This window comes from Rhipicephalus microplus, chromosome 5, assembly GCF_043290135.1.
Source record: "Rhipicephalus microplus isolate Deutch F79 chromosome 5, USDA_Rmic, whole genome shotgun sequence".
In the NCBI taxonomy this organism is placed as follows: Eukaryota; Metazoa; Arthropoda; class Arachnida; order Ixodida; family Ixodidae; genus Rhipicephalus; species Rhipicephalus microplus.
In genome coordinates, this window is record NC_134704.1 from 51768347 (window position 1) to 51790728 (window position 22382).

The 22382-nt window shown below is 43.1% G+C and overlaps 3 protein-coding genes across 12 annotated transcripts in view; 1 reads left to right on the forward strand and 2 right to left on the reverse strand.

Annotated features, from left to right (window-relative positions):
• The window catches only part of LOC119174559 (uncharacterized), a 33174-nt gene extending 17685 nt beyond the window's left edge, over positions 1–15489 (forward strand). For 2 of the 10 annotated variants that reach the window (XM_075895441.1, XM_037425512.2), the window contains 9 exons: positions 3276–3305; positions 3433–3462; positions 5823–5894; positions 5975–6004; positions 6138–6167; positions 6288–6317; positions 7183–7221; positions 8460–8498; positions 15437–15489. In XM_075895441.1, the coding sequence (XP_075751556.1) occupies positions 3276–3305; positions 3433–3462; positions 5823–5894; positions 5975–6004; positions 6138–6167; positions 6288–6317; positions 7183–7221; positions 8460–8498; positions 15437–15460 (324 nt within the window). In that variant the 3' untranslated portion in view covers positions 15461–15489. Of the gene's footprint in view, positions 1–3275; positions 3306–3432; positions 3463–5822; positions 5895–5923; positions 6005–6137; positions 6168–6287; positions 6318–7182; positions 7222–8459; positions 8499–15436 lie in introns of all 10 variants that reach the window. The other 8 variants (XM_075895445.1, XM_037425520.2, XM_037425513.2 and 5 more) reach the window with 7 other exon arrangements.
• LOC119174563 (26S proteasome non-ATPase regulatory subunit 9) lies at positions 14063–15210 on the reverse strand. The gene has a single exon (XM_037425529.2). It carries the CDS (start codon positions 15076–15078, stop codon positions 14464–14466), a length of 615 nt encoding a protein of 204 aa, XP_037281426.1. The 5' UTR covers positions 15079–15210; the 3' UTR covers positions 14063–14463.
• A 1127-nt stretch (positions 15490–16616) lies between the features above and the next one.
• LOC119174562 (RWD domain-containing protein 1) lies at positions 16617–22309 on the reverse strand. The gene is made up of 6 exons (XM_037425527.2): positions 22150–22309; positions 21861–21938; positions 21665–21792; positions 19036–19179; positions 17850–18036; positions 16617–16855 (listed from the first exon to the last, which is right to left on the reverse strand). The coding sequence occupies exons 1-6, from the start codon at positions 22220–22222 to the stop codon at positions 16761–16763; spliced, it is 705 nt and encodes a 234-aa protein (XP_037281424.1). The 5' UTR covers positions 22223–22309; the 3' UTR covers positions 16617–16760.
• Between the last annotated feature and the right edge of the window lie 73 nt (positions 22310–22382).

Sequence of the window (22382 nt, forward strand, 5' to 3'; positions counted from 1 at the left end):
TAGTTCAAAGAATGCAAACCAACAACGTAAAAGCATGCATGGCACTGTAGCCTTGTTTCCTCAATCATCTTGTTGATTTCGAGCCACTATACCTTAGCTCCTTGTGCACATCTTCATGGCTACTATGTCACGATGACCAGCATGTAGAAGTGCCAGGACGTGGGATCGTGCTGAGCTCCATAGGATCACCAATGATCTAAGTGTGAGGCACTTGCAATTAAATGCTAGTGAGGTCGCTTTTCGATGGTGAAGAGCGAAGTCATCACCTGTGAGTTTCTCCACTGTGCCATGCTGCACTGCCTTGTACAATCTTTGCAGAGTGCGGTCTTGTGTCATATGTGCTACCTCTGTAGCCGTAAATGGAGGTCTCAACAGGCCTTCTAATAATAGCACGTTCTCTGGTGACCAGGGTTCATTGAGACGTTCAGGTAATGGTAAATGGCTCAATGCATACGCATTTCTGATTGTTCTTGCCATGCCTGTAGTCATGTACCGATAACGTGATGCACCGCCTGGTCATCAGTGGTGAGAGGACTTCACCTCTCTTGGTGCACGGATGGTTCTGTTTTTATTGCAGCTAGTTTGATTACTAATGATTATTTGTAGTCAGACGCTCTCACGTTATTAAAATCATTTCCAAAATGCTCCACTCGTGGTGCACACAATGTGATATATTTAGCTTAATTTCTCAGAAATAAGGCAGTGCTGTTGATAATATTGGCGTTTTAGATTTTGTCTTACATTGAGGTTTTATTCCGAAATAAATTGTTATTTCCCTTTAGTGTCTCTTTAAGCTAGTCAAATGCTTCTTTATGCTTAGTTTCCCATCTCAACGTGGTGTCCTTCTGAAGGAGCTGGTAGAGGCAGCTGCAATTGTTGCTCTGTTCTTCAAGAGTCGGTCGTAGAAACCCAGCATTCCGGAACAACATTGAAGTGCTTGTTTGCAGTGCGGTGCTGGAGCGTCCCTCATGGCTTGAAGTTTTTTTTTCGTTGATGTGGACACCTATGTAGTAGATGTGGTGTCCCACAAGAGGAACTTGTCGTTTTGCAAAACAGCACTTGTTTTTGCCGACGCGAAGGTTGCACTTCCGTATTCTTTTCAGCACTTCTTTCAGTGTCTCCACGTCTGCTGTGCAGTCCTTGCCACTGATGATCACGTCATCTAGATAGTATGCACAAACGCCTGTGATGTCAGAAAAGATAGTCTTGCTGTAATGTTGAAAAACGACTGGAGCTGCAGAGATTCTGAAAGACAGTCGCTTGACTTAGTTAAGCCCTTTCATCGTGTTCAGGGCTAATATCTGTGCTGCCTCCTGCGTTTCGTGAAGCTGATGGTAAGCTTGTACCAAATCCAGGACGCTGATGACTTTGCCTCCCATCAAATTGCTGTTTACTTCATCAGTTGTGAAAAGTGGGTAGTCTACCTTCTTTTATACTTGGATTACTGTGCAATGGTTGTCGCTGCATATTTGCAATTAGCCATTTTTCTTTCAAGCTAGTACCAGAGGTGTTGCCCTATCCGTATGTTGTGTTGACTTGAATATTCGACTTTGCTGTTGATCCAGTTCAGTTTCTACAGCTGACTGCAGTACGAAAGGAACTGGTCTGCATTTAGGACTTTGACTCCGCTCCTTCCACAAGTTCCAGTTGTACCACTGGACCGACAAATCCCGCGATGGCCTCGTCAAACACTGAATGGTATTTGACTAAAAGCTTTGAAACAAGTTTGTCGTTTGGCACGTCATTGATGCCCGTGCTCTTCATGCCCAGATGAAAAAGTCAGTTTCATCCAAGTAGTTTACAACCTGCTCCCTTGACAACAGCAAGCAGTAATGTCAAGGTCTTGTTGCTGTGTGCCACATACACTGTTGCATGTCAAACAACTTGAAGAGACCGTCTTGACCATGTGTGTAGGAGAATGTTAGTCGGAAGCCTTGGTGGGTCATCTGTTTATGTGGCTTTCAATGTGGACCCATAGATGAGTGTACAGGCTGCACCCAAGTCGACTTCAAAATCCAAAGACTAGCCATGTACACGTAGCCAATTCATGATGTTTTGTGTGCTGGACGGGTTGATTAAGGTGTTGAGCTCGTAAAAGGCTGAGTTTGGGGAGTCCTGTTCAGTTGTGACTGGTGCTGAAAGCACTGTCGAAGTTCCTTGTCGGGGATATTTTATGGTATTGCCGTTGTTAATTTTTGCCTCTTTCCGCTATTCAGGCAGGCCTTTTGAATGTGTCCGCATTTCTTGGTCACTTCATTAGACGAGTATTCTGCAGAAGTCCTCGGACGACTGTGTATCGAAATGAGCCTTGAGATTCTGTACTATGTCATCATAGCTCACTTGGTCGGGCTGCTTGCCCTGAACAAGGATGCAGACAATGTGAAAAGTCTGTTTCTCGCACATCGTTAGCAGATGAGCACTTTTCTTGGAAGCATCTGTTGTGTCGTTAGTCTCAAAGAAGAACTGTAGCCTCCCAGACCTGGATCCCCAGGGGCCAGAGTTGCTGCTGAATTCGAGCAGCCGAACGAGTTAGGCATCGCCATGTTGTTTTGTTGATGTCGGTGGAGTTCCAATCAGTCCAGAGTCTTCCTCATTGCCAAGTGTTACATCTGAACAACCACTTGTGGCTGCTGACGATTTATTTAACTGAAAAAAATTGTGAACAAGTCTATGTGCACAGCTCAGACGTTGGAGTCAAAAGTAGTGGGTGCTCAACGGAAAGCTTGCGCTTGTGCCGTAGCACCAATGCATTTGTGTGCCTACTTTATCATTGTCATTTTCTAAGGCAACGTGTCTTATATATTTCACACCATGTGGGAGGTTTTTGAAAGCTGCTATGTTTAATGCTCTGATAGTTTCTAGTTCAATAACCGTGATGACTACAATGTTAAGCTGTTGCTGTGGTTGCTCTGCAAACTGCACAGAGCTCCATTTCGTCTGATAACTTTCATCCGTTGCAGCCTTATTTCTGTGGTCTCAATTTTGACAGAATAATCTGTAGTTGCAGAGAATAAGTACTGCACCCAGGATAGAACCATTCAGTGTTGAAGCCTTCCTTTCTTTTGTCAGCCTCACATTTGTCCATTTGTCTTCGAACACGTTAAATCTCAGCTGAGTGTAAAAAATAGTTCTCAGCTGTGCATATATTGCTGACATAGATTAGCTTCAAGGATCATACTATTGATTTGTGCAATGAGTTTAAAGCTTCCTCTTTCTGCAAAAGGACTAACCATGTTTAAAGTCGTGTGATACCATGTCATTTTTTTTTTCTGCAGTTAAAGGCGAGCTGCCCGTTAACACCAAAGGTATGCATAAGTACTCGACTCCATTAGAAAGTCATAGTGTATGTACAATGTGAGATTTTAAACTTCAATATCATAAATTTTGATGCTTTATGTATGTTGCATAAAATTTCACTGTTGCTACGTACAGGCACCCGACTTCGAAGAGCGTCCAATGAAGGTACGTGGCATTCTTATAGCAATGCAGTTTTTGTACGAGCCCAATTTCTCGTAACTCAAAAAGACTTGAAATGATAGACTAAGATTTCAACTTTCTTTTTTATAGTTCAAGGAATGCAAACCCACAACGTAAAAGCATTCATGGCACTGTAGCGTTGTTTCCTCAATCATTTTGTTGATTTCGGGCCACTATACTTTAGCTCCTTGTGCACATATTCATGGCTACCATGTCACAATGATCAGCATGTAGAATAGCCAGGACGTGGGATCGTGCTGAGCTCCATAGGATCACCAATGTTCTAAGTGTGAGGCACTTGCAATTAAATGCTAGTGAGGTCGCTTTTCGATGGTGAAGAGCGAACTCATCACCTGTGAGTTTCTCCACTGTGCCATGCTGCACTGCCTTGTACAACCAGGGTGCTGTCTTGTGTCATACGTGCTATCTCTGTAGCCGTAAACGAGGTCTCAACAGGCCTTCTAGTAATAGCAGGTTGCCTGGTGACCACGGTTCATTGAGGCGTTCAGGTAATGGTAAACGGCTCATCGCGTCTGTGTTCTGATTGTTCTTGCCATGCCTGTAGCCATGTGCCGATAACTTGATGCACCGTCTGTTCATTCGTGGTGAGAGGACTTGGGCCATTGGCTTCTGTGGACCCAGTGTGCAGAGTGGTTGATGGTCAGTCACGAATTTCGCCCTTCTGCTTGTGTAGCTTGTGGGCTGTAAGCAATACCGCAAGGCCTTCTCTGTCCAATTAGCCATAATTAGGTTCCGCCTACCCTTGTATACGAGATGCAAAAGTGTTTCGCACCTCTCTGTTCTGGCCATTACGTTGGGATAGAATAGCTCCTATGCTGTATGGTCAAGCATCGCACGAGATGAGAAGGTCTTTCTGTTTGTTTTAGTGTGCCAGTACAGTCGTAAAAGCAATCACTTAAAGGGACACTAAAGGGAATTATTGAGTCGACGTTGATTGCTGAAATAGCAGTCCCGAAACCTCATGGTGCTACTTTTGTGCGAAGAAAGGGCTTATATTGAAATAAAACTGATTTAGTGGTCCGCATCATGTTAGCACACTTCAAATCACCCACCTGAATGCGGTTTTTCTGACAACACTGTCGGCATGCCCATTGTTGCCTGCCTATACTGTGCGGCTGTCGACACTTGTAGCAGCAAAGTGAAAGTAGCGGGAGCAACAGCAATTTCTACTTGAACAATTGAACAATTTTCTATTTGGCTTGTTTGACTGGGCTCCACTGAGTCTCACCTGAGTCGACTTCAAGCCCTAAGAACTTGCCATATACACGTAGCCAAGTCATAACATCTGCGCGCGGACACATCGAGGTGTTGAACTTGTGAAAGGCTGAGTTTGGGGAGTCCTGTTGAGTTGTTACTGGTGTTGAAATCACTGTCAAAGTTCGTCATTGAAGATGCTCTACCCTTTTTCCAATATCCGGGCAGGCTTTTTCAATTCGTCCGCATTTATTGGTCACTTCATTGAAAGAGTGCATTGCAGAAGTTTCGGGCGACCATGGATCTAAATGAGCCTTGAGCATTTCTACTAAGCCATCATAGCTCACTTGGTTGGGCTGCTTGGGCTGAAGAAGGGTGCAGATGATGTTAAAAGTCTGTTCCTCGCACAGGGTTAGCAGATGAGCACGCTTCTTGGAAGCATTCTTTGTGTCGTTAGTCTTGAAGAAGCACTGTAGCCTCCCATACCAGGAGCCAGAGTTGCTGCTAAATTAGAGTAGTCGAACGAGTTAGGCATCGCCATGTTGTTTTGTTGATGTCGGTGGAGTTCCAATGAGTCCAGAGTCTTCTTCATTGCCAAGTGTTACATATGAACAGACTTTTGTGGCTGCTGATGGTTTATTTCACTGAAAAAAAAAAGTGAACAAGTTTACATGCGCGGCTCAGACGTTAGAGTCCCATGTAGTCAGCGTTTGATGAAAATATTGCGCTTGTGCCGTAGCACTAATGCGCTAGTCTGGCAACTTAATTGTTGTCGTCCTCTAAGGCAACATGTCTCGTGTATTTCACATCATGTGGGAGGTTGTTCAAACTGCATACCACTGCTTTTCTTAATGCTCTTAGAGTTTTTAGTTCAATAACCATGATGGCTACAATGTTAGGCTGTTGCTGGGGTTGCATTAAAACTGCACAGAGCTCCATTACTTCTGATATTCATCCGAAGCAGCCTTACTTCTGTTGTGTTAGTTTTGGCAGAATAATCTGTAGTGTCAGGGAATAAGTACTGCACACAGGGTATATCATGTTTGTTGGAGCCTTCTTTTTTTTCTTTGTTGGCTTCACATTTGTCTTTGAACACATTTAATCTCATCTGAGGGTAAAAAATTCTTCAGGTGCCCAGCTGTGCTCCGTTTACAGATATTGCTGACCTAAATTGCTTCAAGGACCTCTCTACTAAATTGTTTGTGAGTTTTAAAACTTCCGCTTTCTCCAGACGCCATACCCTCCAATTCATGTTACACCATCTCATTATTGTTTTATGCAGTTCAAGGAACGCTGCCCATCAACTCCAAAGGTAAGTACATGTAAGGAGATGACTCCATCAGAAAGCTTTAGTGTATGTGCTATGGTAGATTTTAATCTTCTATATCACAAATTTCGATAATTTATGTATGCTGCTTTTAAAATTTCACTGCTGCTGTTTGCAGGCACCCGACTCTGAAGAGTGTGCGATGAAGGTACGCGGCATTCTTATGGCAATGCAGTTTTTGTGCAGGCATCAGTATGCTTTGTTCAATCACTCGTAACTCAAGAAGACTTGCAATGGTAAACTAACATCTTAACTTTCTTTTTTATAGGTCAAGGTACACGAGCCCCGGGCACCAAAAGTATGAAACTTTTTTTTAATTTTCCACTTGTGGATAGCTCAATATAGCAAGACACACAACACAACCAAGAACAATAAAAAATGACGATGATGTAATTATGCCAGCACGAGCCATTATCGGAAGAGCATCTGTAAACATCAAAAGCTAAGCTTGTGGGAATGTTACAGTATTAAATTTGCTTTGATTTGAATTTCAATTATTGATAATTTTGTTTAAATGAACAAACTGGTGTACATTAGTATGCATGCGACCTCCTAGAAGGTGGTTTCACTGCAGGGGAGGAAGCTATGCCGTGAAAGCAGCTATTCAATTGTGTATCTCCATGCATAATTCTGCCTCATGACCTTGAGCACTCTCTCTCTTTTTTTTTTTCGACTGCGCAGCTTTTCAGCACAATCCTGCGTGCATTCATGGACAGGTCTCGCCTTCTGTGGCGGCTTTTGTAACGATGAAGTGCACCATGGTCAAATTAGCCAGTGGTTGATACTTGGCCTGTGGCGCAGTAATTTTTGAGTCTGTAGTGCCATTCGTCAACAAAATATAAAGTGGTTTCTAGCTGATTTTGAGAATTTATTGTTTATTCCTGGCCGCTATGAAATTTGGCTCACGCATTCTCAATAGCCTCGACTACCGATCAGCGGTATTTTCTGATATGCCCAAGATGTGTTGCGGAGCCCCTTTAAAGAGGCCGTTGTTTTTGGAAGCTTCTGGAGAAGTTTACAACGTTAATAAACGCAGCAATATTTAATGCACATTACCCTTGTCGTGTTTACCGCTGTTTTCACAGCACTTCGTGTCATTTTACGAAAATATTATTGCTTGACCACACCAAGTAGACCTTCATATCTTTTTTTCCTTCTTGCAGACACCAGAGCTCATGGATTACCCGACACCAGTAAAGAAGGTAGCCTAATCAACATATCTCTGCTTGTATTTTACAGCGAAAGCTGTTAGGATATCACAACAGGGGTCTCGCACAGCGCCGTAGTTGTCCGCCGCCAATGTCCGTAACCACATCGCGCGAAATTAAAAAAAAAAAAAAAAACTAGTACCAATGGCACATTGAGGCTCGAACCCGGGTTCGCTGGGTGCCAGCCCAGTATTCTACTACTGAGCCACACCGGTGCTTGGGACTTGTTGGCAAACACACCTTAAGCAGGCCTGGTGTCGGGAAAGCAATCGCGTTAATATGACTTATAAAGCGTTTTAAAACAGGGAAAGAACAAGTAGTCGTTGCACAATGCGAATAGTGTAACGAGTGGGTCGTCCAATGCTCCGACTCATTACAAAAGTTTGTTCTTGTTCCCCTATTAACTGTGGCACATACCCACTTCAGCCATAATTCCTCATCGTCGTCGGCCACTGCATGAACAATTGGCACAGAATTTCTCAGAATGGTTTAGCGGATACCACGCTTCTCAGAAGAATGACGAAAAATAGCATAGTGAGTGCCGGCCTACTACCCTAAAATGTTTATTATGAATGCCATAGTAGGCATGAAGCAAGTGTGTTTGCAGCAGTTACCCAATGAATGTTTAGAAAATGCTCTGAAAGGTTGCTCTTCTAGCTTTTGCTGTGACTGTGCTTACCTTCTGCACAGGCCTGGCATTTATAATTTGGTTAAGACACCACCCATAAACTGGTGTAAAACTTAAGAAGAAAAAATGTGTGTTAAAATGAAGTGTTGGAGAAATTTCAGTAATGTAATATATTTGAGCTAACTAGAATAGCATTTTCATTATTCTAGTACACTCACACTTTGTTAAACGAACCCGGATAAAGCAAAGTTAATGAAAAATAATCATGCAATAGACATAGTTTTAAGAATATACATTCATAACGAATTTTCAGATATAACAAAATTATTTTTGTATTATATGCAACTTTGTTATGAGGTTTGAGTGTAGTTGAGCCACTGTAACAGGTTGACATTTCAGTGCCAGGTTTTGTTTGTAGAGGCAGTTTGCTTTCAGGAGCTTCTACAGTAGTTTGACAACATTCATTAATGCAGCAATATTTAATTCAGGCTGCCCATGCTGTGAAGTGTGCCACTTTAATTCTCACAGCACTTCGTGTCATTTTCCAAAAACATTCTTGCTTCAGCCGAACGAGTACACCTTCACATCTTTTTCCTGCTTGCAGATACCAGAGCTCATGGAAAGACCGACACCGGAGCTAAAGGTAATGTACTCTTCATATCAACGCTTTCCACACTAGGGATTCAGACAACGGGTATAAAATATTTTATTTTGAAGTTTTTGTCATTGGGCATCTGCAAGCCAGCTTCACTGCAATGGACACAATCCCGACGACTCAAGACAATTTCTGAGTTTGCGAACTCTGCGTCTTGCACGCAGCCTAAAATGCAGAGATCGCTGTCAGTGTCACTAAATGATGATTCACTCATTTACGTGGAGCATGAGCAGATGACAGCCTTTCGTTAGTACGTTGCCAGCCGACGTCTTCCCATGACGTCGCACTGCTATGATGCATAACTGGGAATGCGCCTTGTCTATATCGAAACCAAAATTGTTTTCATAACATAGGTGTGATAAAATACGTTTGATGCATTCCCAGGTACCACAATGCTTGTTTTAGGTTTCTCAACACAAGTACTTTTATTTAGGGCAGCAATCTGAGATTTCATGTCACTACTTCATAACGAACTTTGAAGAGCAACAATGTGTTGATTACATTGATAGACTGCAGCCTGAGAAATCTAATTCCATAAGTTTCACTGTCATAAGTTAATTATTAGCAGGGAAAATCAAGATTGAAGTACGATATTTAAATTTCATGCCGAAATTTCTATGCATGATGCAACAAATTGTAAAACACATTTTTTTTGTATTTTCGTGACATTAATGCGATAACATTTTCTGAAACTTCGTATGCTGGGCCTATGGTATCCACACATGCCAATGTATTTTTAGAAGCTATGCAGGACCCATAGACACCTTCAAAATTTAGTACGCAACGGTGTTTGGTGTGGCAATCTCACTGTGGCGTCTCCACCCGCATTTTCTTTTTGCACATTTTTATTTTCAAGCATTATGTCGCTGTAAGGGAGTTTTTTTTTTTTTTTTTTTTTGAGTGTGAAGTTATACTCTACGAATACTCGAAAATTGTCTTGCTCGTTCGTGTCCCTTTAAAGGGCTAGTAAATAACCCCAAGGTCCAAAAATTGTAATAAATGGAAATATACGCACTTTTGCTATGTGAACATTCTGCCACAAGAATCTTGCGAATACGTCCTATAAGGAAGTTTTACTGGTGTTAGAACAACCTTTCCAGCTGGTTTCAAAGCCTCGAGCAGCTTTGTCACTCTCCTCTGCCATAGGGAGGGGAAGGCGAAGCGCACCGTTACTACTCTGCCCACTTCGGCAACGTGACGCGACGTCAGCAATTGACGTCACCGGGGAGCTCAATCAGTCGCAATGCGCTTCCGCTTGCTGCGACTCCTGGTCGCATGCTATTTTCTTTGTCACACGTGCTCCTGATGGATCCAATGCTGCGCGTGCGCCTTGAAAGGTTCATGCAGGGGAGAGAGAGAGGGGTTGGTGGAAAGAGGATAAAAAAGATCCCTACGGTGAGACGCCTTGTCATGCACAGCCGAAGGTGACGACCCGTCATGCAGGTGCAGTGCGTGCAGCTGCTATGCTGCTTGAGGAATATGCGCACGAGAACTGCGTGGCCCGAACCGCATCACCGTGAGGCCAAGAAACAAATGCAGTGTTTGTAGTGGTGGGTGGGAAAAGGGACTGACATTAACTGGACAACTGTTTGTTGAGGCCTGGTTTAGACAAATAAATGAGCTCAGTGGTACTTAAAGTTGCCCATGGGCGAGATTTCCTCGCTGCACGAACAAGGGTTTGTCAGGCAAAGTAAAGAGGTGCTGTAACATTCAGGAAAAAATGTCTGCGCCTGTTTACTGGTCCTTTAAGAATCTGCGCTAAAATGTTAGTGATACGTATTTCACTCTGTAGAATGTCTCTGAGCTGACTAAGATAGCTTTGTCATCCTCAAATGTTTCGAGGGGGTATGCGGAGCATGGTATAAATCTCCGCCAAGCGTCTCGATTCATCTCCGTACTTTCTTCGGCAGCTCACAACCGGATTCATGAATTTACGACGTACAGTTCATAGTTCATGCGCTTGTACGGCGCAATAGCGTTGTACTTTTAGCTAGTGTATGCCTCACTGGCCTCACTCAGTTCTGACTGTGCCATATTGAATTAGCAGCTATGCTTGGCCTCTTGATTGTGGTGCAATCACTGTCAAATCAGGAAGTGTACATGACAAATTTGCACTCAAGAATCTGTTCGGGTTTGTGGCATAGTTGCCAGGTAGTCTGGTTTGTGAATTCGGTTTCAATTCTCACGTCGGGCAACACCAAAATATGTACCGCTCCTTGAAATCTTTGAACTTGAAAAAAGCATTTTCAAGGTGCTTGAAAGTCCCTGAATTTTTCCCCGTCCTTCAAAATCTTTGAATTTCTTTAGCAGTGCCCTCTCATATTGACATTGCGACCTCACTAATGTGGCAGACCAGCAAGTTGACAGGAAAAGGTCCCCATTTGAAAAGGAGTAATGCGGCGCAAGCCCACATGGTTCGATTTTGCAGAGCTACTCTGAAGCTTCGTTATAAGGGCGGAGCATTCAATGCAATAGCAAGAAATTAGAACGTCACATGAAAAATGGCAAGCAATATGATACATTCAGTGAGCGTTCCTCTCAAGGAATGCACGAAAAGAACACACACTTGCAGCGCACTGCTTAAGCACATAGAAGGACGTTTGTGATATCGAAACGTCCTTTGAGTCGTTGTGCAGGACGCCAACACCACATCTATGCCAACTAACGGCTCAAACGCTCAGTTTAAGCAGCATGAACGTATTACGAAGGAATGAAGTCCAGTGCCTGCTGAAAAGAAGTGCTAACTGATCCGACCAAGCTTGTTGCTCTGCAACATTCATGCTTTATTTTCACGATGTCGCTGCCATCAGGTCTGACACGGCCAGACCTGCAGTGAAGGCAAAATTTGTGCCCGCCTAGCTTTCCAGCCTCTCAGGCACAGTGCTATGGGCTTCCCTGATGGCTTTGTAAATTTTCTTTCCCAACTACATTGAAAAAACTCAAGCACGTATTGAGAGTCTCTTGCTTGTAGAATTCGAAAGCAAGGTGGTTGCCGTGTGGCAGGTGCAGACCTGCAAAATGGTGACTCTGTTACTAGCGCTCCTTGCAGATGACATTAAGCACGTGAATCCTATATATTTATTTATCTTTGTATAAGTAAAATAGAATAATGCTAAATGTCCTGAATATGTTTGGTGAACATCACCAAGCTGGACGAATCTTCACTGCTGTTGTAAGAGGTCATTATGTATTGTGAGGTTTTTTCATACTGTTTAAGACTTGCCAAGTGATCCAGGCTAATCATGGTGATATACATTTACTTATCTTAATACAGCCAAACCCCTATATAAGAGACAAACGGGTATAAGATACACCAGTGCACCCACAGTAATATACGGGTTCCTAAGAAAACACATACGAGGTACCCTGCTTATAAGAGTCATCTCATATAAAAGACAAGAACTGCTGCCCGGAGCATGCCTCTTATAAAGGGATTCAACTGTATAAGTTGAATAACTGTAATGCATGCTCTGAATATAGTGGGTGAACTTCAAGCCTGTAATGGAGAAATACCAACCACTTTTGTAAACATTCATTCTGGTGATGTTGAGAAGTTATCAAGATCTTGTGTTTTCTTATAATTGTGACGTCCCTTTATTTATGGAAAGGGCAAAACATTGGTCATTTTTTTCTTTTAGAGTAAAAAAATTTACGTTTTAGTGCCACTTTATGTCCTTGAAAAACCTGCAGCATGTCTTGAAAAGACCTTAAATATCCTCGTTTTTTTTTTCTTGGAAAACCTGTACGACCCTGGTAACACAGTGAATATTTCCTCTGAATTTCGGCATTACCCACCTGTGTACATTTGTATGATGTCGCATCTGTGACTGCAGTAATATGCCTCTATTCTTGCTGGAACTTGCCACGAAAAACTTTTCGCGTTAAAACTTGGAGAATGCTTAAAGGGGTGCTGCCACACTTTTTCAAGTTACTACTATGTGGCTTCACTAAAGGAGTTAATTGTCTCAAGAATCGAACGCCGCAAAGTTTTTTAGAATTTGTCATGTAGGAGTGGAGTTGGAAATTTTTCACACACTGTAATTGCTTTCTCTCTTCTCTCATACCGATGAATGCGCTGGAAGCTAAGCACGAAAAGATGGCATGGCAGAAAGAAGTCACGTTATGCATGTGTCACCACCTTGAGCACTTTATTCAAATGCACGGCTAATTGTCAGTGAGATTACAAGTGCTTGGGCAGAGTAACCATTCAGCCAACTATGCTCAAATCAGCCAATGGCTGTGAATTTGCGTATACAGCAGTCATTTGAGTATATGGCATCACTTGTAGCGAGAAGACGAAGCTGTTCTTTTCCAAACTTTGTAAATTCTAGGCAGCCTGCCATGCTATAATGTTTGGCTCACGTGTTCTCGGGAACCTCGACTAACGATTGAGGCCTTCAGAATTGCTTGCGTTCTTCGGTGCACCCCTCAACATTGCCGTGAGGGAAGGAACCTCTATGCACGTTATAACTCTCGCAGTGCCCCTACTGCAGCTAAGGTTACCTAGTACCAACTACATCATAATTCACCACTTTGTGAACTAGTGTACTATCGGCGTCAAATGAAACCCGAACAGTGGAGCGCGTGTTTCAAGCATTATAAACAGTATAGTGTTGGCCATCCAGTCATTACCATTGACAGGCATGCACATCCGGTTTGGCAGCACTGCGTGATCCACCTAGAGTGCGTTATCTCCGTTCTTGTTCTAGTTTTTGTATGGGGACAAAGGTGGAAATCGTGGGCGTGCCAAGCGCCTTTGATCGTATCACTCGCAATTTTTTGCTTTTACTTCAGCGTCGCAGTGCAGACGGTGTCTTGGCACGATAAAACATAAAGAGAAATATAAGCAGTTTGCAGTTGATTATCAAATGACTGTTGTATCTCATTCACCAGCGCTGCTTCACCTACACGCTTCTTTCAGAAAACGAACCGAAAAGGCTTTATTTTAACTGGAAATGTCAAGTGTTTCCTCGAAAAAGCGCGCGCAAATTGTTTCGCTTTACCGGAACAAAGTGAAACAGCGTGCAATTGCCAGCATGAAAAACAGACCTTTGTCTACTATAAATAGAATTTTCCAGGCCTTCCGTGATGATTGACTCCGTGATGACAAACCGTGCTACAATACTCGCCTTCGGCTGCAGTAGTTTGACCTCTGTATTTTTTAAATTTTGCTCCTTTCGAATACCATTCCGGGAACACAAGCAGAAATATTGCAGTATAGAGGGAATGTGCAGTGCTGCCACACTGGATGTGCGGGCCTTTCTGTGTCAATGACTGGTGGACGGTGCGCACTATGCCATTGATAAGGCTTGTGCCACGTGCTCCGCTGTTCGCGTTTCATTTGATGCTGATAGTACCTACTATGCGTCTGTAAGGTAATGTGTGCACCTAAGTAGGTGTATACTGTTGATATGGCTGCCGATGATGAGTTATGGCTGAGCCCCTTTATTGCGGGTGGGAAGCCTTAAACCGCCCCCCTAAATGCAGTAAGCTTGCTTATTTAAAGCTATAGTGAAATAGCATTGCAGTGAAGCTGACACTCCGAGTTCTCATTCATGGCTTCAATTCTTCATCTTTATTGGTGCACACTGCGTCAGTTTGTTGCTGTTCCAAAAGAGCGCATAGTCACATTGCTGATAATCGATGTGATCAGTGTTCTCGATAAGTACTGAGCCTATCCTTCGCGTTGCTCCTTCGCAGAGCTTCTTGACAACTGTTCAGTATGGCAAGAGGGGTTACACTGAACACTATGAAAGTGCCTACAACAGAGAATTTTTGCTCTTAGATCAGTACATGTGTTCACTGTTCAGCTGCGCTTTTAATTTCATGGTCTACAAATTACACACGCTAGATGAATACGACACGCAGTGCCCGTTGCTTCTAGACCGTAGAGTTTCCTTCAGAGCTTTCGTCCGCCGTCACTAAGCAGGACCACGGGGCGATTTTTTTTTTCTCACGACATTGGAAGGACCATGCATCCGAGCAGTCCCTTGCCGTGCCACTGTTTGGGCGTCAGCACGAGAGACACGGAATCGGCGTTGCGTTTAACGACCACGTTGACGGGCCTGCCCACACTGTGCTGCACGACGGAGGCGATGTCAGTCACGTCCTTGAAGTTTCCCGCGTTGACGGAGCCGAACTTGACGATCTTGTCGCCGGCGTATAGGCCCGCCACGTCGGCGGGCGAGCCGTTCTCGACCTTAGCGACGACCGCGAACGGTAGCGACGGCGTCGCGGCGTTCTCGTGGTGCGCCGCAGACGACGTCGCCGGGCCCCCGCCGTTCTCGGAGGCGGCGTTTCGCGACATCTGAGCGTGGTAGTTGTGCAGGCTCTTCTCGATGTCCTTCATGATCGCCTTGTGATCGTTCAGGAGGCATATGATGCGGTGACGCGCGTGACGCACCTTGTAGACGTCGATGTCGGAGCGCGGGTAGCCTTCGTTGTCGACCAGGGGTTCGTCCATGCCAACCGAGTTGGCGTTCAGTATCTCCTGCTGCGCGCCGATGGCGGCCTCGATTTCCAGCTTGCGCAGCGTCAGGCGCGACAATATTTGCTTGTGGTCGATCATGGCTGGCGGCTCTTTCGGGTGAAACGTGGAAGAGACGAAGAAATTCGACCTAGGCCGACGGTATCTGCTGCATCACGCTTAGCACGCTGCTCGCGCAAAGTGTGATGGTCGCCATAGTGCGATGTCCATGTCGATGGGATTTTGTTAGCTAAAGCTTGTGTCTGAAATAATGCCGCTGCTGCTGCTTACGGTTTCGTTTTTAGCGTGTCGGTTTGACATTTTTATTGTGCTAGTCTATGTCGCATATGTGGCCACATGTTCGCGCAAAATATTGATACTTGCAGATTATTGTAACAATCTATGAGCCCGCACATTTGTTTTGCTGTTGTGGTAAACAAATTTTTACTTGCCATTTCAGGAGAACATTGGTTTCCCGTGGTGAAAGTTTCCAGAATAAACAGTTCTGTACAACTGGTCCTTAAGTGTGTTGCTTTTGTAGTCTTCCATGCATATGTCACCAGCAGCTCTTTTCTCTCTTCTTGCTACAGGGGGGGGGGGGGGGGGGTTTGGTTGTATAAACTGCTTCATTTATTTAATGCAACACTTTTAACCTCTTCAGAATTGAATTTGTTTACAAACGAACAGTACTATGCTCTCTCACAATAATAGAGCAATCTTGACATATAAAAAATGCATGCTTCCATTTACTTTTAACCTCTTCAGAATTGAATTTGTTTACAAACGAACAGTACTATGCTCTCTCACAATAATAGAGCAATCTTGACATATAAAAAATGCATGCTTCCATTTAGTTAAAAAAAAAGTTCGAATAGACATGCCAAAAACACCACCAATTCTACAAACGGGGAAAAAAACAGTTCAAATAGGCGTGCCAAAAATACCACCAATATTACGCACATTCTCGTGTAATTCATTCAGACATTCTATTTCCTGACATAGCTGTCGTACTTCCCGACAGGAGTTGTAGCCTTGAGCACAAAATTAGTTACACAAAATTAGAGAAGTTGTCAACCTAGCATTATTCATCAGAGTACCAGCTAATGGCTTCAACGTACCTGTATGGTAAACAATGCCACAATGATTATAAACACTTTCTTGCAATCTGGCAATTGATACAATATTTCTGCAACATTAACTGATTGCAAAGGCAGCGTGTGAAATGATTCACATCATCTTGAGGCTTCAGCTTCCACTAAGAAGAATTCCTGGCCTCTTGTTTGAAGTTCTGTTTTCATCCTGAAACCATACACCACCTCCCAAGAAATAAATTTCTTGAGGTTCTTTATCTGCCAAACGAGTTTCAAATTGAGCACTTATCCAGGGATATGAGCGATTTCCTACTTGATGCAGCATTTCATTTATTGAAGAGGTTTCATATGAGGCAACACTAAACGCCATGTTTATAAAATGACTGCTAATTAGCAAATAATCTGCAATAAAAGGTTGATTAGCTACACCTGGTATACCAGATATGCAGGTTCTTTTTCCTTTTTGTTTAATACAGTAGTGGCCTTTGTTGCTTTGTGGCTCTTGCACATAGGTTGTAGGGCATGTCTTCGAATGAAAAATGCGAAAAATTCTAACTTGAAATTCTATGCATGCTCTCAACTGCCAGTGTTGCCTGTAAGTTTAGTGCATGCCAGAAAAGTTTATTTTTACATAGCAAACAAGAACAATGGTGTAATAAAAGAAAAATTTTGTTAATAGCCAAACTCCTAATGTCACGCTTTCACTTCATCAGGTTCATCAAGTTCTTCCAGGTCCAAATCCTCCAGTTCTTGAAACAGCGACTCGTCCACTTTGACATCTTCCTCCCCTGGAAAGAGAATGCGAGTCACATGATAGTAACAATTGATAACCATGATACGATTTTGAAAGACTCTATAGTGGAGGGCTCTAGAAATTTCGACTATATCGGGTTCTTCAACATGCACGAAAATGCACGCGAGCCTCGAGCATTTTCACTTTCATCGAAAATGAGTCTTTTTCGCCCCACAAAATCAGCCAGAATGCATGGGTTGACTACACTACGCAGCTTTCTTCTTGTTCTCCATTCACCTGATCAAAATATATGGATGCTATGACAGATGCCGTAATTATAGTTGTGGTAAACTGCTCCTGATATATTTGGACATTCTGGGCTTTTTCAATGCGTGTTAAAATTTTACGTATGCAAGTGCTCATGCGGTCCATTTCTGCCTTCGCAGAAATGCAGATTTTCTAATGCTAAAGACAACGGCTTTGCCAGAATGTGACGAGACAGTAGTGCAGTTGGCGTGCTTGATGTGGTACGAGTTACATTTGCATTCATACATTAGCACCAATTACTACATGAATTGGCCTCCCTTGGGCCGCAACCAGTCGTAGCTTGCAGAATAATAGCAGAACACAGTGGTTGGAGCACAATGACCCATTTTTTGCTGTGCCCTAATATTTACCCACAAAACAATACCAATTATAATAATAATAATTGTTGGAGTTTAACGTCCCAAAACCACTAAATGACTATGACAAACGCTGTAGTGGAGGGCTCCGGAAATTTCAACCACCTGGTGTTCTTTAAAGTGCGTCTAAATTCAAGCACACGGGCCTCAAGCATTTTCACTTCCTTCGAAAACGCGGCCGAGATTGCATCCCGCGACCTGCGGGTCAACAGCAGAGTGCCTTCGCCACTGGATCATTGTGGCGGCCTACACAAATTACACCAGGCATTCAAAATTAATTCCGGGCTCTTTACAAAATCAGGGTGCTGTTTTGGCACCAATGTGCAGGATTAAAAATAAAGTCTGCATAGTCTCAAGATCACTCACCTTCTTGCATGAATTGGAGATCAGAGTCAATGAGGTTCTTGTCTTTCTCAAAGAGTTCTCTCCCTGTGAGTTTGCCGGATGCGTTCAGTATCTTGTCCCTGTTCCTGATCTCTGCCATCTCGGCGTCAAATTTGCTCTTCCAAGCCAAGAAGCTCTCCACCGTAACTCTGGTGCCTTCAAACTTGACCTGTAGGAGTAAGCAAAATTAAGAAGATAACCAAATTAAGGTCTTCTTTTTTTTAGTTGTTCATATTACATATTATAGCAGTACGGGGTGTGGTGCCCTTATGGACAACAAGAAAAAAAAAAGAAAATTTTTACTTTAAAGCAAGAAAAATGCTGCGTCAGTTTAGAAAAGCAGCAATTCCTTGCCTCCCCCTCACTCACAAGGTTTTCACAGGGCGGTGCTGTCTCCTGCACAACAACTGAGGAACGGATTCTCTCGGCAAGACACTAACATATCTAGCATCGTCAAAACAGCTGCACAAGGAAAGCGTCACATTGCCCACGACTTATCACCATAGGTCAACAAAAAAAAAAGTTACGTTCACTCAGACTTGTTCAGGGAATATACGTTAAGCTTTGAACTCATTCGGACTAGGACTCGCCAAAATTTTATTGAGCAGGACTCGCACTCGCGATAGTTTTCTTCAACCAAGCTCACTCGGGCTCAAATACCAATGTATATTACTCGCTTGGACTCCAGCAATGTGTGACTCGATCCACGGCACAGTCTTAGTGAGTACGAATGAGTTGAGTCATGAATGAGTTTGCTGACCTATGTATCACTAACAAACATACTGGGAAAACATGTGAAAAACAATGTGCTTGTATTCATTGTGTGATTCTGTGCCAGCGATTACTATACAGGAGAAACAGCATGGAAAAGAGAGGTAATGTGATCCCTCGTTATTTTTCATTTATTGTGCCTCACCGATGTGGACGCACATGCTCACACATACACAAAATCCCTAGCTTGGGTGTTTTTAAGCTGTACACTTGTTCTATACGAAACCTTCCTTTGCTGACAACACATATGGGCTTGCTGTACCCTTGAATAGTTGCAATGGATGAAAATAAAACTGAGCCGATGCTTCAATGACAAAGTGGTCAACGGGACTCGCATGGATCCATAAAACACTGAAGGCTCTGGGCTCGGTAACAGTGAAAATGAGCACCACATTACCCTCTCTGCTTCCTCTTCTTTCTCTTTCTGTAGCCTCAATGCTTCATTTTTGTTGAATTTGACGCTCTCCGTGTGCTGGTTCAGCCACTCAGTGGCAGTCGAGACGAGCGTGAAAATCATGACCATGCCAAGGTTTTCTTGGACCTGCAGGAAAACACAATCACTGCGTGGTGAACATTTTTGAAGTGTTGAGACATGCGAGGTACTGGCTCTTGAAAATGCTAGCTAAATTTTGCGTGATAAAAACTCAAAGCTTTTCAAGGTTTAGAATCTTTACCCGCATTCTGCTTCCGCGTAAAATGATGACATTAATACTGAGAAAAACTTGACACGCTGATATGTCACTGAAGCTTGCTTTGAAATGCTGGGCCTTGTGGCAGCAATATTGCTTCCTTGTCAGGATGTGGCAAAATTTGCAGGATAAATGTGAGGACACTCCTCTCCCCAAAGCAGTGGCTTTCATATTTGTTCTAGCTGTGCTTTCGAGTGGTAGCTGCAGCAATTTTGAACACGTAGCAGGCTTACTCTTATATGATGATATAGCTGGTATAAACCCATTGTACTTGTGTCCGTGCAGTTCTTCCCTAATCCTCTATGTGGTATGCAATAATGCAGAAATTAGCAACAAGCCCAGACAACCACCTTCCAAAGGTAAAAACCAGTTCTTGCAAACAGGCTTATAGGAACAAGTATCATAATAAGTGATCTGTGGGTCCCGATGTTTTTCAATATATAGTGAAATTGCAGTTCAACAATAACAACAAAAAAACACCGTAGAAATGTAAGTGCCTTAATAATAATGTTTGATTTGATATGTGGGGTTTAACGTCCCAAAACCACCATATAATTATGGGAGACGCCGTAGTGGAGAGCTCCGGAAATTTCGACCACCTGGGTTTTTTTTAACGAGCACCCAAATCTGAGCACATGGGCCTACAACATGTCCACCTCTATCGGAATTGCAGCCGCCGCAGCCGAGATTTGATCCCGCGACCTGTGGGTCAGCAGCTGAGTACCTTAGCTACAAGACCACCGCGGCAGGGTATAATAATAATGTTACCTCATATGTATTCTTTTATTCAACATCAGTGCAAGTTTATGAATTAGATAATTTATAAATATACAGTATCTCAGCAACAATATTTTATTTCATTAATGAGTAGAAAAACTGTGAACAGGAACGTTCAGAACTTTGAGCACAGAAGAGCAACTTTCGATTTCTACAGAAACTGTGCGAATAAGTCTGTAATAATAATTGTTGTGGTTTAATGTCCCAAAACCACGATATTATTATGAAAGTTTCCGTAGTGGAGGGCTCCGGCAATTTCGACCACCTGGGGTTCTTTAACATGTATCTAAGCACATGGGCGTCAGGCATTTTCGCCTGCATCGAAAATGCAGCTATCGTGGCCGGAATTTCATCCCACAACTTGCGGGTCAGCAGCCGAGTGCCTTAGCAACTAGATAAAAAACATATTAGTGTCAGTACTCTGACAAATCCAGTACAAGTGATCGGACCAAGCTTGACCATTAGTTTCCATCATATTATGTGGCCAGCAAGTTTTTGGTGCGGTGCAATATCTATGCAGGTGTTCTACCACTGCACTATAGTATGCTTTACTTGCCTGAAACATCTGTTTGCTAATGTAGACAAAAGCTGAATGTGACGACAGTGCCAAACTGCTACAGATTACAAGGATGCTTGCCACATCCATAAGTCAGAGACAAACAATCTGTTCTGAAGACAACATTCACAGAATAGGCTGTCCACGTTAGTTTCTTGAACTGAGATTGTCATGTCATTCGCTTACAAGTGCAACTGTTTGCAAATCATCTTTTAACGCATACTAAATAACTTGTCAAGTAGCTCTTTGAAGTATGTTGAGTGTAATATTGCTACTACAGTCAAATCTCGTTATACTGAAGTAGCAGCAGGACCATAAAATGGTTAGTTTAACAGCAGAGATCAAAATAGGCTCCAACAAACTGGCAATCCGGCTCTCGCATGAATCCTCGCAACAGACACACATCATTCTAGGCTCCTAACCGGCTATAATCGAGTTAATTTTTAAGTGTCTCAATATATACTGTTTCAAACTAGACAGGAACATCAGAATGCGAAGCTTCAACAGAACAAAGTTTATTCTGCAAAATCGGTCTGCATTGATATTTATTTGAAGAGGCATGTGATCGTGAAATTGATTTAAAAAAATATGCCTGCAATTTGCCTTTCACGAACTATTTAATTCTTTATAATACCTCCAGTGTTTAGTGTCTTTCACGAACTAAATCTCGCACCGTTACAGCCGATATCGCGGCCAATTTTGCGTTCTCGGTTTCGCTGTAAACCGAATAGATTTCATTATACGAAACGTTACCAACCAAAGTTCTCATTTTGTTCGCTAAAACCGTTCGCTATAACGAGGTCCAAGATGTATATTTTCGAAGAATACGATTGCCGTAAGGTTGTCAAACTCGGTTACGAGCTATACGTACGCTACTAGTGCCGCTAACCTAAACCACGCTTGTTAAGGTACGGGCAATAAGGTGTCTGTGTTCCATAATCTATTTGCAAGCGCGTACACACAGCCTATTTAGAATGAAATCGCAATTGGCGACACGTAATCACCTGTTCTTTAAGTGCCGTCACCAACGTCTCGACGTCCTCCTCTTCTATGTTCTCGAACTCGGCTGCCTCAATCAAGGGGCCTTCCTCCGGGTAGCGAGGTACGTACGTGAACTTGAGTTTCACAGACACTAGAACAGTCACGATGACATCAACTTGCGCTCGAAGCAAACGTCATCACATGCAAACGTCGCCTTACTTTGTTCGTCTTCGGGCTGATCACCGGCATCAGCTTTGACGTCGATCGTGAATACATGGTAGGGTTCTGTCTCCAAAACTAGGAGAAATGCAAAAAAAAAAACAACGAAATAGATAATACTGCAGTGTTACGCATCACGCAAGTCGTCGAAAAAAATTGCACATTCTCGCCCTACGTGTGTTTCGCTTTTCTGCGCTGATTCCTTCGTTAGTTAAGGATGTTGTGCATCTCGCGTCACGGAACAGGTTATATGAAAATCGAACACTAGTGCACCAGAGAGACGACTTACTTTCGAGTTCACTGGGATATATGGACTCTAACGCCTCTATTTCGTTCTTCTGTTCTTCTTGAAAGTCTGTCATCGTACTACCTGGTACTAAAGCGTTCCGTCAATCGCGGATGTTATTCCTCAGAGAAGACACATGGACGCCGCCATTTTAGAATGTATAGTGGCGCTAACAGCGGTAAAAATATTGTAAACTTGCTAGGAATACTTCCCGCTTTTACGTTAAAAATAAAATT

Excerpts from the sequence above, each read along its gene's own strand:
- LOC119174563 (XM_037425529.2), bottom strand. The coding sequence starts at position 15,078 with ATGATCGACCACAAGCAAATATTGTCGCGCCTGACGCTGCGCAAGCTG.
- LOC119174562 (XM_037425527.2), bottom strand. The coding sequence starts at position 22,222 with ATGACAGACTTTCAAGAAGAACAGAAGAACGAAATAGAGGCGTTAGAG. Across the intron at positions 21,939-22,149 it reads ATATCCCAGTGAACTCGAAA|TTTTGGAGACAGAACCCTAC; the intron begins GTAAGTCGTCTC and ends CATTTCTCCTAG. Across the intron at positions 16,856-17,849 it reads TCTCCAATTCATGCAAGAAG|GGGAGGAAGATGTCAAAGTG; the intron begins GTGAGTGATCTT and ends TTCTCTTTCCAG.